Source organism: Thunnus thynnus, chromosome 12, assembly GCF_963924715.1.
Source record: "Thunnus thynnus chromosome 12, fThuThy2.1, whole genome shotgun sequence".
NCBI classification, from domain to species: Eukaryota; Metazoa; Chordata; class Actinopteri; order Scombriformes; family Scombridae; genus Thunnus; species Thunnus thynnus.
The window spans coordinates 34,004,523-34,024,655 of record NC_089528.1 but is presented as its reverse complement, the minus strand read 5'-3'; the positions used below and the strand labels follow the sequence as shown (position 1 = coordinate 34,024,655).

Sequence of the window (20,133 nt, the reverse complement as noted above, 5' to 3'; positions counted from 1 at the left end):
GGTAAGCCCGCCTACACCAGCTGCTACAGGTAAGCCCCGCCTACACCAGGTGTTACAGGTAAGCCCCGCCTACACCAGCTGCTACAGATATGACTCACCTGAGAGACTGTTGCTGTAGGAGCTCAGGTGTACACAGGTGTTGTTTGAAGTACTGATGAGGTATTTTCTGTCTCGTAGTATTACAGAGTGTCTCCTTCCTGGTTGCAACCAGCCGGTGGTGGGTCACCTGACACCAGTCTGACAGGTGAGGTCTCTCTGCTGCTCAGGTGAAATCTGTTTTCTCTCTCAGGTTAATTGACTCGTTTTCACTTTCAGGAGTGTGTTTGGTGGAGCTGAGAGACGACGGCAGCAGGAGAGAGGAGCCCTGCGGACGGCCGGCCACACCTGAGTACAGAGGATATTGCCAGTAAGACCACTTCCGCCAGTACCTGATCCCAGTCTGATCCCAGTGTGACCCCAGTATCACCTACCAGTCTGACCCCAGTCTGATCATGTGGACAGAGTTTTCCCTAGGTTTCTGGAGGGCTGAGGTGCTGTGGTTGCAGGTGGGGGGTTTATGGGTCTTTAGATGTTCTTTGACTGAAACCTTTGCAGTTTCACATAGTTTTGGACTATTATCATTACAATATTTATAAAGAAAACAACACAGGTTGTAGTTTTTCACAGTAAAAAAGTGAAACAAACGAGCTCATTGATGAAGCGTTATGTCCCGAAGTTTAGGCTTTAGGGCCCTCTGCGCCATAAAAGATAATAATCACAAAATAACATTGTAACATGTTCATTCGGCGTTCACGCTGTGTAAAAACACATTGAGCCCTATTTTAACGATCTAAAGCGCACAGTCTGAAGCGCATGGCGCAAGTGCATTTAGGGTGTGTCCAGATCCACTTTTGCTAGTTTAACGGCAGAAAAAATGGTCACACTGGATGGAAAATGACAACTGCAATGGTCTTAAACTAACAAAGAAACTAGCGTCATGCTTGGTGCCACGTTACACCGAGTGTAAGATGTCACTGTGTAAAAACACTTAATCACTGTAAAAACACTTAATCACTGTGTAAAAACACTTAGTCACTGTAAAAACACTTAATCACTGTAAAAACACTTAATCACTGTAAAAACACTTAATCACTGTAAAAACACTTAATCACTGTAAAAACACTTAGTCACTGTGTAAAAACACTTAATCACTGTAAAAACACTTAATCACTGTAAAAACACTTAATCACTGTAAAAACACTTAGTCACTGTGTAAAAACACTTAATCACTGTAAAAACACTTAATCACTGTAAAAACACTTAATCACTGTGTAAAAACACTTAGTCACTGTAAAAACACTTAATCACTGTAAAAACACTTAGTCACTGTGTAAAAACACTTAATCACTGTAAAAACACTTAATCACTGTGTAAAAACACTTAGTCACTGTAAAAACACTTAATCACTGTAAAAACACTTAGTCACTGTGTAAAAACACTTAATCACTGTAAAAACACTTAATCACTGTAAAAACACTTAATCACTGTGTAAAAACACTAAATCACTGTAAAAACACTTAATCACTGTGTAAAAACACTAAATCACTGTAAAAACACTTAGTCACTGTGTAAAAACACTTAATCACTGTAAAAACACTTAGTCACTGTGTAAAAACACTTAATCACTGTAAAAACACTTAATCACTGTAAAAACACTTAGTCACTGTGTAAAAACACTTAATCACTGTGTAAAAACACTTAATCACTGTAAAAACACTTAATCACTGTGTAAAAACACTTAGTCACTGTAAAAACACTTAATCACTGTAAAAACACTTAGTCACTGTGTAAAAACACTTAATCACTGTAAAAACACTTAGTCACTGTAAAAACACTAAGTCACTGTGTAAAAACACTAAATCACTGTAAAAACACTTAATCACTGTGTAAAAACACTAAATCACTGTAAAAACACTTAGTCACTGTGTAAAAACACTTAATCACTGTAAAAACACTTAATCACTGTAAAAACACTTAATCACTGTGTAAAAACACTTAATCACTGTAAAAACACTTAATCACTGTGTAAAAACACTTGATCACTGTTAAAACACTTAATCACTGTGTAAAAACACTTAATCACTGTAAAAACACTTAGTCACTGTGTAAAAACACTTAATCACTGTAAAAACACTTAATCACTGTAAAAACACTTAATCACTGTGTAAAAACACTTAATCACTGTAAAAACACTTAGTCACTGTGTAAAAACACTTAATCACTGTAAAAACACTTAATCACTGTAAAAACACTTAATCACTGTGTAAAAACACTTAATCACTGTAAACACTTAATCACTGTGTAAAAACACTTAATCACTGTGTAAAAACACTTAATCACTGTAAACACTTAATCACTGTGTAAAAACACTTAATCACTGTAAACACTTAATCACTGTGTAAAAACACTTAATCACTGTGTAAAAACACTTAATCACTGTAAACACTTAATCACTGTAAACACTTAATCACTGTGTAAAAACACTTAATCACTGTAAACACTTAGTCACTGTAAAAACACTTAATCACTGTGTAAAAACACTTAGTCACTGTAAAAACACTTAATCACTGTGTAAAAACACTTAATCACTGTAAAAACACTTAATCACTGTAAACACTTAGTCACTGTAAAAACACTTAGTCACTGTAAAAACACTTAAGCACTGTGTAAAAACACTTAATCACTGTAAAAACACTTAGTCACTGTAAAAACACTTAATCACTGTGTAAAAACACTTAATCACTGTGTAAAAACACTTAATCACTGTAAACACTTAGTCACTGTGTAAAAACACTTAATCACTGTAAAAACACTTAATCACTGTGTAAAAACACTTAATCACTGTAAACACTTAGTCACTGTAAAAACACTTAATCACTGTGTAAAAACACTTAGTCACTGTAAAAACACTTAATCACTGTGTAAAAACACTTAATCACTGTAAAAACACTTAGTCACTGTAAAAAAACTTAAGCACTGTGTAAAAACACTTAATCACTGTAAAAACACTTAATCACTGTGTAAAAACACTTAATCACTGTAAACACTTAGTCACTGTAAAAACACTTAGTCACTGTAAAAAAACTTAAGCACTGTGTAAAAACACTTAATCACTGTAAAAACACTTAGTCACTGTAAAAACACTTAATCACTGTGTAAAAACACTTAATCACTGTGTAAAAACACTTAATCACTGTGTAAAAACACTTAATCACTGTAAACACTTAGTCACTGTGTAAAAACACTTAATCACTGTAAAAACACAGTCACTGTGTAAAAACACTTAATCACTGTGTAAAAACACTTAATCACTGTAAACACTTAGTCACTGTGTAAAAACACTTAATCGCTGTAAACACTTAGTCATTGTGTAAAAACACTTAATCACTGTAAACACTTAGTCATTGTAAAAACACTTAATCACTGTAAACACTTAGTCATTGTAAAAACACTTAATCACTGTAAACACTTAGTCACTGTGTAAAAACACTTAGTCACTGTGTAAAAACACTTAGTCACTGTGTAAAAACACTTCATCACTGTGTAAAAACACTTAGTCACTGTGTAAAAACACTTAATCACTGTAAAAACACTTCATCACTGTGTAAAAACACTTAGTCACTGTGTAAAAACACTTAATCACTGTAAAAACACTTAATCACTGTAAAAACACTTCATCACTGTGTAAAAACACTTAATCACTGTAAACACTTTATCACTGTGTAAAAACACTTAGTCACTGTAAAAACACTTCATCACTGTGTAAAAACACTTAGTCACTGTAAAAACACTTAGTCACTGTGTAAAAACACTTAGTCACTGTAAAAACACTTAATCACTGTGTAAAAACACTTAATCACTGTGTAAAAACACTTAGTCACTGTGTAAAAACACTTAGTCACTGTGTAAAAACACTTAGTCACTGTAAAAACACTTAATCACTGTGTAAAAACACTTAATCACTGTGTAAAAACACTTAGTCACTGTGTAAAAACACTTAATCACTGTGTAAAAACACTTAATCACTGTGTAAAAACACTTAATCACTGTAAAAACACTTAATCACTGTGTTAAAAACACTTAATCACTGTAAAAACACTTAGTCACTGTGTAAAAACACTTAGTCACTGTGTAAAAACACTTAGTCACTGTGTAAAAACACTTAGTCACTGTGTAAAAACACTTAGTCACTGTAAAAACACTTCATCACTGTGTAAAAACACTTAGTCACTGTGTAAAAACACTTAATCACTGTAAAAACACTTCATCACTGTGTAAAAACACTTAGTCACTGTGTAAAAACACTTAATCACTGTAAACACTTAGTCACTGTGTAAAAACACTTAGTCACTGTGTAAAAACACTTAGTCACTGTAAAAACACTTCATCACTGTGTAAAAACACTTAGTCACTGTGTAAAAACACTTAATCACTGTAAAAACACTTCATCACTGTGTAAAAACACTTAGTCACTGTGTAAAAACACTTAATCACTGTAAACACTTTATCACTGTGTAAAAACACTTAGTCACTGTAAAAACACTTCATCACTGTGTAAAAACACTTAGTCACTGTAAAAACACTTAGTCACTGTAAAAACACTTAATCACTGTGTAAAAACACTTAGTCACTGTGTAAAAACACTTAATCACTGTGTAAAAACACTTAATCACTGTAAAAACACTTAGTCACTGTAAAAACACTTAATCACTGTAAAAACACTTAGTCACTGTAAAAACACTTAATCATTGTAAAAACACTTCATCACTGTAAAAAGACTTAGTCACTGTGTAAAAACACTTAATCACTGTGTAAAAACACTTAATCACTGTAAAAACACTTCATCACTGTAAAACACTTAATCACTGTAAAAACACTTAATCACTGTAAAAACACTTAGTCACTGTAAAAACACTTAATCACTGTAAAAAGACTTAATCACTGTGTAAAAACACTTAATCACTGTGTAAAAACACTTAATCACTGTAAAACACTTAATCACTGTAAAACACTTAATCACTGTAAAAACACTTAATCACTGTGTAAAAACACTTAGTCACTGTAAAAACACTTAATCACTGTAAAAACACTTAATCACTGTGTAAAAACACTTAGTCACTGTGTAAAAACACTTAGTCACTGTGTAAAAACACTTAATCACTGTAAAAACACTTAGTCACTGTAAAAACACTTAATCACTGTAAAAACACTTAATCACTGTGTAAAAACACTTAGTCACTGTGTAAAAACACTTAATCACTGTAAAAACACTTAATCACTGTGTAAAAACACTTAATCACTGTGTAAAAACACTTAATCACTGTAAAAACACTTAATCACTGTGTAAAAACACTTAATCACTGTGTAAAAACACTTAATCACTGTAAAACACTTAATCACTGTAAAACACTTAATCACTGTGTAAAAACACTTAATCACTGTAAAACACTTAATCACTGTAAAAACACTTAATCACTGTAAAAACACTTCATCACTGTGTAAAAACACTTCATCACTGTGTAAAAACACTTAATCACTGTAAAACACTTAATCACTGTAAAAACACTTAATCACTGTGTAAAAACACTTAATCACTGTGTAAAAACACTTAATCACTGTAAAAACACTTAGTCACTGTAAAAACACTTAATCACTGTAAAAACACTTAATCACTGTGTAAAAACACTTAATCACTGTAAAAACACTTAATCACTGTGTAAAAACACTTAGTCACTGTAAAAACACTTAATCACTGTAAAAACACTTAATCACTGTGTAAAAACACTTAATCACTGTAAAAACACTTCATCACTGTGTAAAAACACTTAGTCACTGTGTAAAAACACTTAATCACTGTAAAAACACTTAATCACTGTGTAAAAACACTTAATCACTGTAAAACACTTAATCACTGTAAAAACACTTAATCACTGTGTAAAAACACTTAATCACTGTGTAAAAACACTTAATCACTGTAAAAACACTTAGTCACTGTAAAAACACTTAATCACTGTAAAAACACTTAATCACTGTGTAAAAACACTTAATCACTGTGTAAAAACACTTAATCACTGTGTAAAAACACTTAATCACTGTGTAAAAACACTTAGTCACTGTAAAAACACTTAATCACTGTAAAAACACTTCATCACTGTGTAAAAACACTTCATCACTGTGTAAAAACACATAATTTCTGTAAGTACATGTTGAACCACCTGTGTGGTTGCGTCTCATTAGTCTCCACCCGTCTGTTCCGGCAGGTTGCACTATAAGGAGCGTTTGGTGGAGCTGATTAACCGTTGCCGCGCTGACCCGGTGGTCCTCTTCAGCCCAGGGGAGATGGTGGCAGAGCTGCAGCGATGGCATGTTGCCGTGCCGACCAGGAAACCCGAGGAACCGGAGCCACTGTACGCCCACCGCCTCCGCCTGGTCAGTGACATCATCAACACAGGACGGCGCAGGCTAATGACACGTATACATAAATACAGTTCATCTACCTGTCCTTAAAAACACCTTAACTTACCCTGAAAACACCCAAACATTTGCACCTATGTATATGTATTGTAGCTGTGTATCAGCATATCTGATTGTGTGAAAACGTAAAACATATCTGAACAGATTTAGATCTGTTAGCGGATCAGTAGCTGTGCATGACGTCTTGTGAACAAATGTGTGAGTGCATAAAGACGAGGTTTGCGGTTACACATCTGTCTAGTTTACAGCTATGAATCTAATGTACGAGTACAAATACTTTTGTCCCATATTTGATGCTTCCGCCTGAATAGCCAATGAGGATGCTCTGAAAAGCTGGGGGCGTGTCGACTGACGGCGCTGAAAGCACGACCAGCTGTGCAGCCTCTGAACTGAACAACGTTCACGCCGAACTCCCCTATAAAAATACACAGTTCATAACAGGCTTTATTTATAGGTGGAGGATAAACAACATGGATGATATCTTAAAGATAACATAATGTTAGGATTAATGTTTAATTCGGCATCATTTTGTAGGTCAATGCCAATTTGTTTTAGTAAAAATGTAACTTAAATGACTAGTTATTGTTGTTAACTAGTCATTGTACTCGTACATTTGATTCATAGCTGTAAACTCAGGATTCACACATACAGTTAAGTTGTGTGTGAACTCTTTTCACCCAGACAGACAGATGTGTAACTGCAAACCTCGTCTTTATGCACAGCTACAGATCTCCTTACAGATCCATAAATTAAATCTATTTGTTCAGATATTTTTTACACATTCAAACATTTGAATAATTTGATCAAAACATTGTTTGAATGTGTTCATACAAAATGTTTTCATATTCAGATATGGTGATACACAGCTACAATACTGCTGACCCTAATTTTATTCCATACAGGCAGCCTTTAATTTGTACCTTTAAAGAACATTTATAATTTGAATTAATAAAGTTCTTTTAAGGTTTTCAGCATTGATTAAGGGGTTAGTGGGTAAGAAAAACAACTTTAAATTGATGAAATAACTTGAAAGCTGTCGGCGCCTTTAAGGTACAAATTAAGTGATGGGTTTTATGATATTTGGTCAATTTTAATCATTTTTCCCCTTAAAGCTAAAATCACAGATGATCCACTAAAAAAAGTCACCATGAAAGCACCTCGATGACATCATGAATTTGTGAATGAATGACATTTTAAGGTTTAGTTATTAGTGTATCTGCAGACGTGAAACCCTTCAGCCAATCACAGCGCTGTGATCTGTCCCCCCCCCACAGACTCTGACCAATAGCATTCCTCTCCGGAAGCAGCGACACTCTCTGCTCAAACTGCATGATGACCTTTGCCCTCTGACCTCTGCTGTGGCTGCTGGAGCTCCACCCCCTCATCTGCTGCTGAGCGACTGAGTGACTCCAGCCCCTCCTAGCACGCCAGCCAATCAAGAGGCAGTACTCTCTGTCACCATAGCAACCACAAACTAATCTGAATGGAGGATAGACTTCCACCTGCAGTGACATCACTGAACAGGGCATGGCCAGTGAACTGATAAAGACTGATCACCTCACCTGTCTTAATCATGGTGACGTCGTCCTGCAGGTGGCTTGTGATTGGTCATTTATTTTTCATGGAAATACAGTCAGAGAAACAAAGACTCAGAGTTCAGGATGTTCACTTTAACAAGCTGAAGGTTAACAAGGACTTTGAGACATGCTGCTAACGAGCTAACAATGCTAACAAGCCTCTTTTCAGTGTCTCACGATCCCCTTCTGTTTGTCAGTCTGAGCACCTGTTAGCATGTGTTAGCATCTGTTGGCAGTGTTAGCATGTGTTAGCACCTGTGGGCAGTGTTAGCAGTGTTAGCATGTGTTAGCACCTGTGGGCAGTGTTAGCATGTGTTAGCACCTGTGGGCAGTGTTAGCAGTGTTAGTATGTGTTAGCACTTGTGGGCAGTGTTAGCATGTGTTAGCATGTGTTAGCACCTGTGGGCAGTGTTAGCATGTGTTAGCACCTGTGGGCAGTGTTAGCATGTGTTAGCACCTGTGAGCAGTGTTAGCATGTGTTAGCACCTGTGGGCAGTGTTAGCATGTGTTAGCACCTGTGGGCAGTGTTAGCATGTGTTAGCACCTGTGAGCAGTGTTAGCATGTGTTAGCACCTGTGGGCAGTGTTAGCATGTGTTAGCACCTGTGGGCAGTGTTAGCATGTGTTAGCACCTGTGAGCAGTGTTAGCATGTGTTAGCACCTGTGGGCAGTGTTAGCATGTGTTAGCACCTGTGGGCAGTGTTAATGAGAAGCTGAACAGTATTTGTTGTGAAGTTTCCAATCTTCAACCGTCTGCTTTATTACTTTCTGCACTTTAACCTTTGAATTGAAATCTTAAATAATATCTTAATACACTTCCACTTCCTCTGTTTCCATGACAACCTGCTGTTGTCAGTTGTTAACAAATAAGTAAGCTCATGTTTTGTTTGTAGATAAGATTAAACGTTTTTCTCCCAGTTAGGAAATCTGACAATAAACATCAGTCGTGTCTGTTGCTTCATGATTCAGGTTAAAGTTTGAGGTAAAAGGTTTTCAGTGACGCTGCGTCTCTACTGAAGTTCATCCAGCTCAACTGAACAGGTGGTGGAAGAAATCACATGTGATATGAGACGTGTTTGTTTTTATGACAAACTTTATCACAGACTAAATGAAACATCTTAAGACTGAACAAATACAGTCTGCAGCTCGTCACTGATTGGGTGGCGCAGCGTCGTCTCTGGGCGGACTGAAGGCGTCGATCTCTTTAACGATCCGCTCAGCGATGGTTCTGCTGTTGGCAGCGACGATTCTCCTGGACATCATGTCCACCGGTCCACCTGAACACACACAGGTGAGACTGTCAACACGTGAGCAGGTGAACTCGCTTTAAACTCTGTCAGTGTTTTTACCTTCCACGTCCATCAGGACTCCTCCGGCCTCGGAGACGATCAGCGACCCGGCAGCGACGTCCCAAACATGGATCCCGATCTCATAATACGCTTCGACACAGCCACTCGCCACCAGACACATGTTGATGGCTGCAGTTCCTGCGCCGCGCACGCTGGAAACACACACACACACACACAGTTACACATGTACTACAGTACTGAACACACACTGTTACACATGTACTACAGTACTGAACACACACTGTTACACATGTACTACAGTACTGAACACACACTGTTACACATGTACTACAGTACAGAACACACACAGTTACACATGTACTACAGTACAGAACACACACTGTTACACATGTACTACAGTACTGCACACACACTGTTACACATATACTACAGTACTGAACACACACACTGTTACACATGTACTACAGTACTACACACACACTGTTACACATGTACTACAGTACTGAACACACACTGTTACACATGTACTACAGTACTGCACACACACTGTTACACATGTACTACAGTACTGAACACACACTGTTACACATGTACTACAGTACTGAACACACACACACACACAGTTACACATGTACTACAGTACTGAACACACACACTGTTACACATGTACTACAGTGCAGAACACACACACTGTTACACATGTACTACAGTACTGAACACACACTGTTACACATGTACTACAGTACTGAACACACACACAGTTACACATGTACTACAGTACTGAACACACACTGTTACACATGTACTACAGTACTGAACACACAGTTACACATGTACTACAGTACTGAACACACACACAGTTACACATGTACTACAGTACTGAACACACACACTGTTACACATGTACTACAGTACTGAACACACACTGTTACACATGTACTACAGTACTGAACACACAGTTACACATGTACTACAGTACTGAACACACACACAGTTACACATGTACTACAGTACTGAACACACACACTGTTACACATGTACTACAGTACTGAACACACACTGTTACACATGTACTACAGTACTGAACACACACACAGTTACACATGTACTACAGTACTGAACACACACTGTTACACATGTACTACAGTACAGAACACACACACAGTTACACATGTACTACAGTACTGAACACACACACAGTTACACATGTACTACAGTACTGAACACACACTGTTTCACATGTACTACAGTACAGAACACACACACAGTTACACATGTACTACAGTACTGAACACACACACAGTTACACATGTACTACAGTACTGAACGCACACTGTTACACATGTACTACAGTACTGAACGCACACTGTTACACATGTACTACAGTACTGAACACACACACTGTTACACATGTACTACAGTACTGAACGCACAGTTACACATGTACTACAGTACTGAACACACACTGTTACACATGTACTACAGTACTGAACACACACACTGTTACACATGTACTACAGTACTGAACACACACACTGTTACACATGTACTACAGTACTGAACACACACTGTTACACATGTACTACAGTACTGAACACACACACTGTTACACAGGTACTACAGTACTGCACACACACACTGTTACACAGGTACTACAGTACTGAACACACACTGTTACACAGGTACTACAGTACTGAACACACACTGTTACACATGTACTACAGTACTGAACACACACTGTTACACATGTACTACAGTACTGAACACACACTGTTACACATGTACTACAGTACTGAACACACACTGTTACACAGGTACTACAGTACAGAACACACACACTGTTACACATGTACTACAGTACTGAACACACACTGTTACACAGGTACTACAGTACTGCACACCCTGGACACAAATATCACTGTTACAGATGTATCAGCAGCATTACTGCAGTAGTATTACAGTATTACTGCAGTAGTATTACAGTATTACTGCAGTAGTATTACCCGTGTACGGGGATGCACAGGATGCTCCTCAGGCTGGAGAAGATCTTGTTAATAGCCTCAGGGTCTCTGCTGGATCCGAACTCTGTGGCAATGATCGACTGTCTGATGTCTGGCAGGAAGATAAACATCTCTGATTGGCTCACAGCATCATGACATCATCTCCTGTTACTGCAGGTGTGTGTTGGGCTCAGTCATGTCTCATGTGATTGGAACAGTTCAACAGTTTTTGCTTCATTCACATTCAGAACTCTTTAGGAACAAGCTTAAAGACGCTGATGTTGATGAGCAAATCCCTCGTTTCCTTCGTTAACGTTGTGTTATTGATTACTGACCTTCCTGATCCGATACCTGCAGCGGCTCCCCGTTACAAAAAGCTCCCCTCCCCCTCCTCGCTGTGTACATCTTATCCTCCAGACAGCTGTAGACCACGCCGAACTCCATCTGACAGGACAGAGAGAGAAAGGATGACGGACAAGCAGACGGTAGGTCGTGTATCAGCTCGTACGCAGCAGGATCTCACCTGTTTACTGACGGAGAACCCGATGGAAACGGCGACAAAAGGAAATCTGTAGATTAGAGACCTGAAGTTAGTAAAAGTCAAAGTGAAGTTTTATCATCGTGAATTATTAACAGTTAATCTGTCTCAGTGTGGATCATCAGAACAACAGGTTATAAACTCCGCCCTCCTCGTCCTATCACGCTGGAGGCGGGACTCTCAGACACAGATGACATCACGGTGATGTCCATGAAGATGTTTCTAAATGTGAAATCATGATGTGTGTTTTGTTTGTTTACGTGTGAACAAAGTTGGTCGTCCCGTCAATCGGGTCGATGATCCAGGTGGGACCGTCGGTCAGAACGCAAGATTCACCTGCAGCTACTGACTCCTCCCCTATGAAGCTGACACACACACACACACACACACACAGTAACACACACACACAGTAACACACACACACACACACACACACACACACACACACAGTAACACACACACACACACACACACACACACAGTAACACACACACAGTAACACACACACACACACACACACAGTAACACACACACACACACACACACACACACACACACACACAGTAACACACACACACACACACACAGTAACACACACACACACACACACAGTAACACACACACACACACACACACAGTAACACACACACACACACAGTAACACACACACACACACAGTAACACACACGCACACAGTAACACACACACACAGTAACACACACACACAGTAACACACACACACACACAGTAACACACACACACACACAGTAACACACACGCACACACACAGTAACACACACACACAGTAACACACACACACACACAGTAACACACACACACACACACACACAGTAACACACACACACACACACACACACACAGTAACACACACACACAGTAACACACACACAGTAACACACACATACACACACACACACACAGTAACACACACACACATACACACACACACACACACAGTAACACACACACACAGTAACACACACACAGTAACACACACACACAGTAACACACACACAGTAACACACACACACACACACACACAGTAACACACACACACATACACACACACACACACAGTAACACACACACACAGTAACACACACACAGTAACACACACACAGTAACACACACACACATACACACACACACACAGTAACACACACACACAGTAACACACACAGTAACACACACACACAGTAACACACACACACATACACACACACACAGTAACACACACACACAGTAACACACACACACAGTAACACACACACAGTAACACACACACACAGTAACACACACACAGTAACACACACACAGTAACACACACACAGTAACACACACACACACACACACAGTAACACACACACACAGTAACACACACACAGTAACACACACACAGTAACACACACACACAGTAACACACACACAGTAACACACACACACAGTAACACACACACAGTAACACACACACAGTAACACACACACACACACACACACAGTAACACACACACAGTAACACACACACACACACACACACACAGTAACACACACACAGTAACACACACACACACACACAGTAACACACACACAGTAACACACACACACACACACACACACAGTAACACACACACAGTAACACACACACACACACACACACACAGTAACACACACACAGTAACACACACACACACACACAGTAACAGATTAAACATCTTTTCATTCAAACACAAAACGACTTTTATTCTGAGCTTCATTAAAACATCACTGCTGCTCCTCTTCATCACAGCCTAACTGCTGCTCCTCTTCATCACAGCCTAACTGCTGCTCCTCTTCATCACAGCCTAACTGCTGCTCCTCTTCATCACAGCCTAACTGCTGCTCCTCTTCATCACAGCCTAACTGCTGCTCGTTTGTATCAACAGTATTGATCAGGTCAGCTGATAATCAATAACACATTCAGTGAGGAGTTTCCTACCTGTGCGTTGGAAATTTCTCCTTCACTGATTGGATGATGAGTTGCTCCACCTTCTGATCGGTCTGTGTCACCAAATCCACCGACGAACTCTTCGTCATCACCGTCTTCTTCCCGTCATCCTGCAGAGCCTCCCGCACCACCTGATCAATACACAGATCAATACATCGATCAATACACCACCTGATCAATACATCGATCAATACACCACCTGATCAATACACAGATCAATACATCGATCAATACACCACCTGATCAATACACAGATCAATACACAGATCAATACACCACCTGATCAATACACAGATCAATACATCGATCAATACACAGATCAATACATTTAATGTATATCTTCAGTATGTACAGGTACACACACACAGTAACACACACAGTAACACACACACACACAGTAACACACACAGTAACACACACAGTAACACACACACACACAGTAACACACACAGTAACACACACACACACAGTAACACACAGTAACACACACAGTAACACACACACACACAGTAACACACACAGTAACACACACAGTAACACACACAGTAACACACACACACACAGTAACACACACAGTAACACACACACACACAGTAACACACAGTAACACACACACACACAGTAACACACACAGTAACACACACAGTAACACACACACACACAGTAACACACACAGTAACACACACACACACAGTAACACACACAGTAACACACACACACACAGTAACACACACAGTAACACACACAGTAACACACACACACACAGTAACACACACAGTAACACACACAGTAACACACACAGTAACACACACACACACAGTAACACACACAGTAACACACACACACACAGTAACACACAGTAACACACACACACACAGTAACACACACAGTAACACACACAGTAACACACACAGTAACACACACACACACAGTAACACACACAGTAACACACAGTAACACACACAGTAACACACACACACACAGTAACACACACAGTAACACACACAGTAACACACACAGTAACACACACACACACAGTAACACACACAGTAACACACAGTAACACACACAGTAACACACACACACACAGTAACACACACAGTAACACACACAGTAACACACACAGTAACACACACACACACAGTAACACACACAGTAACACACACAGTAACACACACAGTAACACACACACACACAGTAACACACACACACACAGTAACACAGACAGTAACACACACACACACAGTAACACACAGTAACACACAGTAACACACACAGTAACACACACACACACAGTAACACACACAGTAACACACACACACACAGTAACACACACACACAGTAACACACACAGTAACACACACCTCCCCGGCATGGCGTGCGATGGTGACGGCGTGGTCCATGGCGTTCTGCCAGAGGTCGGCCATTTTGGAGGAAATTCTGAAACAGAAACATGAAGATGGAGTCATGTGATGGCAGCAGGCGGATCCTGGTTCAACAACAAGTTACACAAGTTCACTGTTTACAGCTCTGGTTGGCCGTTACAGTCTGACCTCTGGTTGGCCGTTACAGTCTGAGCTCTGGTTGGCCGTTACAGTCTGACCTCTGGTTGGCCGTTACAGTCTGAGCTCTGGTTGGCCGTTACAGTCTGAGCTCTGGTTGGCCGTTACAGTCTGAGCTCTGGTTGGCCGTTACAGTCTGAGCTCTGGTTGGCCGTTACAGTCTGACCTCCGGTTGGCCGTTACAGTCTGAGCTCCGGTTGGCTGTTACAGTCTGACCTCTGGTTGGCCGTTACAGTCTGACCTCTGGTTGGCCGTTACAGTCTGAGCTCTGGTTGGCTGTTACAGTCTGAGCTCTGGTTGGCTGTTACAGTCTGACCTCTGGTTGGCCGTTACAGTCTGACCTCTGGTTGGACGTTACAGTCTGAGCTCCGGTTGGCCGTTACAGTCTGAGCTCTGGTTGGCCGTTACAGTCTGACCTCTGGTTGGCCGTTACAGTCTGACCTCTGGTTGGCCGTTACAGTCTGAGCTCTGGTTGGCTGTTACAGTCTGACCTCTGGTTGGCCGTTACAGTCTGACCTCTGGTTGGACGTTACAGTCTGAGCTCCGGTTGGCCGTTACAGTCTGAGCTCTGGTTGGCCGTTACAGTCTGACCTCCGGTTGGCCGTTACAGTCTGAGCTCTGGTTGGCCGTTACAGTCTGACCTCCGGTTGGCCGTTACAGTCTGAGCTCTGGTTGGCTGTTACAGTCTGAGCTCTGGTTGGCTGTTATGGTCTGAGCTCTGGTTGGCTGTTACAGTCTGAGCTCTGGTTGGCTGTTACGGTCTGAGCTCTGGTTGGCTGTTATGGTCTGAGCTCTGGTTGGCTGTTACAGTCTGAGCTCTGGTTGGCTGTTATGGTCTGAGCTCTGGTTGGCTGTTACAGTCTGAGCTCTGGTTGGCTGTTATGGTCTGAGCTCTGGTTGGCTGTTATGGTCTCTCTCCTCTGCTCTGTATCCTGACCTCTGACCTCTCTCTCCTCTGCTGTGTATCCTGACCTCTGACCTCTCTCTCCTCTGCTCTGTATCCTGACCTCTGACCTCTCTCTCCTCTGCTGTGTATCCTGACCTCTGACCTCTCTCCTCTGCTCTGTATCCTGACCTCTGACCTCTCTCCTCTGCTGTGTATCCTGACCTCTGACCTCTCCTCTGCTGTGTATCCTGACCTCTGACCTCTCTCTCCTCTGCTGTGTATCCTGACCTCTGGCCTCTCCTCTGCTGTGTATCCTGACCTCTGACCTCTCTCTCCTCTGCTGTGTATCCTGACCTCTGACCTCTCTCTCCTCTGCTGTGTATCCTGACCTCTGACCTCTCCTCTGCTGTGTATCCTGACCTCTGACCTCTCCTCTGCTGTGTATCCTGACCTCTGACCTCTCCTCTGCTGTGTATCCTGACCTCTGACCTCTCTCTCCTCTGCTGTGTATCCTGACCTCTGACCTCTCCTCTGCTGTGTATCCTGACCTCTGACCTCTCTCTCCTCTGCTGTGTATCCTGACCTCTGACCTCTCTCTCCTCTGCTGTGTATCCTGACCTCTGACCTCTCCTCTGCTGTGTATCCTGACCTCTGACCTCTCTCTCCTCTGCTGTGTATCCTGACCTCTGACCTCTCCTCTGCTGTGTATCCTGACCTCTGACCTCTCTCTCCTCTGCTGTGTATCCTGACCTCTGACCTCTCCTCTGCTGTGTATCCTGACCTCTGACCTCTCTCTCCTCTGCTGTGTATCCTGACCTCTGACCTCTCTCTCCTCTGCTGTATATCCTGACCTCTGACCTCTCTCTCCTCTGCTGTGTATCCTGACCTCTGACCTCTCTCTCCTCTGCTGTATATCCTGACCTCTGACCTCTCCTCTGCTGTGTATCCTGACCTCTGACCTCTCTCTCCTCTGCTGTATATCCTGACCTCTGACCTCTCCTCTGCTGTGTATCCTGACCTCTGACCTCTCTCTCCTCTGCTGTGTATCCTGACCTCTGACCTCTCCTCTGCTGTGTATCCTGACCTCTGACCTCTCTCTCCTCTGCTGTGTATCCTGACCTCTGACCTCTCCTCTGCTGTGTATCCTGACCTCTGACCTCTCCTCTGCTCTCTGCTTTGTAGTTTAGTTTTGTAAATTGGAATTAAAACATAACATTATGATCTGAGGGTGAGCTGAGGATTGATTTAATCGATATCGGGTTTTGATGTTTGTTTATGAACGTGAACGTCATCAGTACGTGATGACGTGTCAGAGAATCGTAAACTGTTGACGCTTGTCTTTAAAAACGAGCGGCTTTAAAACAGCTGATTTCTGAACGAAGGTCAAACAAAGTGACGTCACCGCACAGAGAAGTAAACCGGAACAAACAGGTAAACAACAACAACATAAGACAACATATAAACGGTAAAACTCACCTGCAGAGCGTCTGATGGTAATCAATAATCCGCTGCTGCAGCGGGTCAGTGGCTCCAAACACTTCCGCGTTTCTTCTTCTTCTTCTTCTCCGTGCAGCGGAGCGCTTCCGCTTCCTGCTGGTGACTGAGTGAACTACATGTCTCTTTATTTACTACAGAAATTTATACAACAATGGTCAGACAAAAACAATAAAAGTAACTTTGTAAAAGCCAAAGGAGTCAAAAGTTCATTCATATTAAATCCTTTCTGAGTTCAAATAAAATTTACTTTATTTAAATATTGAAAGTGTTTTTCTCGTCTTCAGTTAACGAGCTGAACTGTTTGCTTTGTGGATGTTGAATGTACCAAGAATGACCAGAGGCTGAAATATATCCATTATTACCATTATTATTGTTATTATTATTATTATTATTATTATTATTATCATTATTATTATTATTATTATTATTATTATTATTATTATTATTATTATTATTATTATTGTTATTATTATTATTATTATTACTATCATTAGGCTGCCTGAGACCCCTTAAACTAAAACCAAGTCTACATGTGACAGATTATAATGCGACAGATTATAATGTGACAGATTACAATGTGACAGATTATAATGTGACAGATTACAGTCTGACAGATTATAATGTGACAGATTATAATGTGACAGATTACAGTCTGACAGATTATAATGTGACAGATTATAATGTGACAGATTATAATGTGACAGATTACAGTCTGACAGATTATAATGTGACAGATTATAATGTGACAGATTATAATGTGACAGATTACAATGTGACAGATTATAATGTGACAGATTATAATGTGACAGATTACAGTCTGACAGATTATAATGGGACAGATTACAGTCTGACAGATTACAATGTGACAGATTATAATGTGACAGATTACAATGTGACAGATTATAATGTGACAGATTATAATGTGACAGATTATAATGTGACAGATTACAATGTGACAGATTATAATGTGACAGATTACAGTCTGACAGATTATAATGTGACAGATTATAATGTGACAGATTACAATGTGACAGATTATAATGTGACAGATTACAGTCTGACAGATTATAATGTGACAGATTATAATGTGACAGATTATAATGTGACAGATTACAGTCTGACAGATTACAATGTGACAGATTATAATGTGACAGATTACAATGTGACAGATTATAATGTGACAGATTATAATGTGACAGATTATAATGTGACAGATTACAATGTGACAGATTATAATGTGACAGATTACAGTCTGACAGATTATAATGTGACAGATTATAATGTGACAGATTACAATGTGACAGATTATAATGTGACAGATTACAGTCTGACAGATTACAATGTGACAGATTATAATGTGACAGATTACAATGTGACAGATTATAATGTGACAGATTATAATGTGACAGATTACAGTCTGACAGATTACAATGTGACAGATTATAATGTGACAGATTACAATGTGACAGATTACAATGTGACAGATTATAATGTGACAGATTATAATGTGACAGATTACAATGTGACAGATTATAATGTGACAGATTATAATGTGACAGATTACAATGTGACAGATTACAATGTGACAGATTATAATGTGACAGATTACAATGTGACAGATTATAATGTGACAGATTACAGTCTGACAGTGTTAGTATGACTTTTATCTGACTCTATGTACTTTACTGATTTTGGGTGTTGGACATGTGACAGAAACATTTCATAGTCTGCATGTCACCTGATGTAATATGATAGAGCCCTTCTGGGGGGCCTTTTAGATACAAACAATGGGTCCATGGTCAAGATCGGAGCTGTTCCAGATGTGGTATGTTGTGATACATAATATGTTGTAAGGTAGCTGTCAATCACTTGATGGATGGCTCCTAATTGAATTAATGCCCATGGAGAACCTATGTTATTCATGTGTAACCCTATATAAGCTATGCACCGACAGTGGTACGGTACCATCTTTGTACATGGAATGGACCCGATGGCCATCGTCTAATAAACGTCTTCAAAATAAGAACTTCGCCAGCTCTTCCTTTGAACGATATCATCACACATCCTTCCTTTCAGACAGATTACAATCTGACAGATTACAGTCTGACAGATTACAGTCCGACAGATTACAGTCTGACAGATTACAGTCCGACAGATTACAGTCTAATTACAATGTCAGATTATAATTCATAAATATGTATGTTTGAGTTCACAGTCAGTGGTTTTATTCTCTGGAGGCCATCGAT

The 20,133-nt window shown here is 40.1% G+C and overlaps 3 protein-coding genes across 8 annotated transcripts in view; 2 read left to right on the top strand and 1 right to left on the bottom strand.

Annotated features, from left to right (window-relative positions):
* Positions 1-9,053, top strand: part of si:dkey-181m9.8 (E3 ubiquitin-protein ligase RNF31) — a 29,653-nt gene extending 20,600 nt beyond the window's left edge. The window contains exons 15-18 of one of the 5 annotated variants that reach the window (XM_067607030.1): positions 178-244; positions 316-406; positions 6,300-6,468; positions 7,788-9,053. In XM_067607030.1, the coding sequence (XP_067463131.1) occupies positions 178-244; positions 316-406; positions 6,300-6,468; positions 7,788-7,916 (456 nt within the window). In that variant the 3' untranslated portion in view covers positions 7,917-9,053. Of the gene's footprint in view, position 1; positions 245-315; positions 546-6,299; positions 6,469-7,787 lie in introns of those variants that run through there. The other 4 variants (XR_010931027.1, XR_010931026.1, XM_067607031.1 and 1 more) reach the window with 4 other exon arrangements.
* Positions 9,054-9,164: 111 nt separating this feature from the next.
* Positions 9,165-17,992, bottom strand: impa1 (inositol monophosphatase 1). Of its 2 annotated transcripts, XM_067607033.1 has the most exons (9): positions 17,867-17,992; positions 15,307-15,382; positions 13,934-14,073; positions 12,198-12,302; positions 11,923-11,968; positions 11,735-11,843; positions 11,403-11,511; positions 9,439-9,590; positions 9,165-9,366 (listed from the first exon to the last, which is right to left on the bottom strand). In XM_067607033.1, the coding sequence occupies exons 2-9, from the start codon at positions 15,367-15,369 to the stop codon at positions 9,239-9,241; spliced, it is 852 nt and encodes a 283-aa protein (XP_067463134.1). In that variant the 5' UTR covers positions 15,370-15,382; positions 17,867-17,992; the 3' UTR covers positions 9,165-9,238. The 2 variants fall into 2 exon arrangements, with proteins under 2 accessions (XP_067463134.1, XP_067463133.1); XM_067607032.1 differs by lacking the exon at positions 12,198-12,302 and having other exon boundaries at positions 17,867-17,968.
* Positions 17,993-19,873: 1,881 nt separating this feature from the next.
* si:dkey-154p10.3 (gastrula zinc finger protein XlCGF57.1) overlaps positions 19,874-20,133 on the top strand; it is a 19,495-nt gene continuing 19,235 nt past the window's right edge. The window contains exon 1 of the mRNA XM_067607029.1: positions 19,874-20,133. This exon is cut by the window's right edge and continues 716 nt beyond it. The gene's annotated coding sequence lies outside the window, so the exon portion shown is untranslated.

What these genes read in the sequence shown, in the direction of transcription:
- impa1 (XM_067607033.1), bottom strand. Translation starts at nt 15,369, where the DNA reads ATGGCCGACCTCTGGCAGAACGCCATGGACCACGCCGTCACCATCGCA. An exon ending in GAGAAATTTCCAACGCACAG is followed by an intron (nt 12,303 to 13,933) that starts GTAGGAAACTCC and finishes TGTGTGTGTCAG; the next exon opens with CTTCATAGGGGAGGAGTCAG. An exon ending in ACGACCAACTTTGTTCACAC is followed by an intron (nt 11,969 to 12,197) that starts GTAAACAAACAA and finishes TCTAATCTACAG; the next exon opens with ATTTCCTTTTGTCGCCGTTT.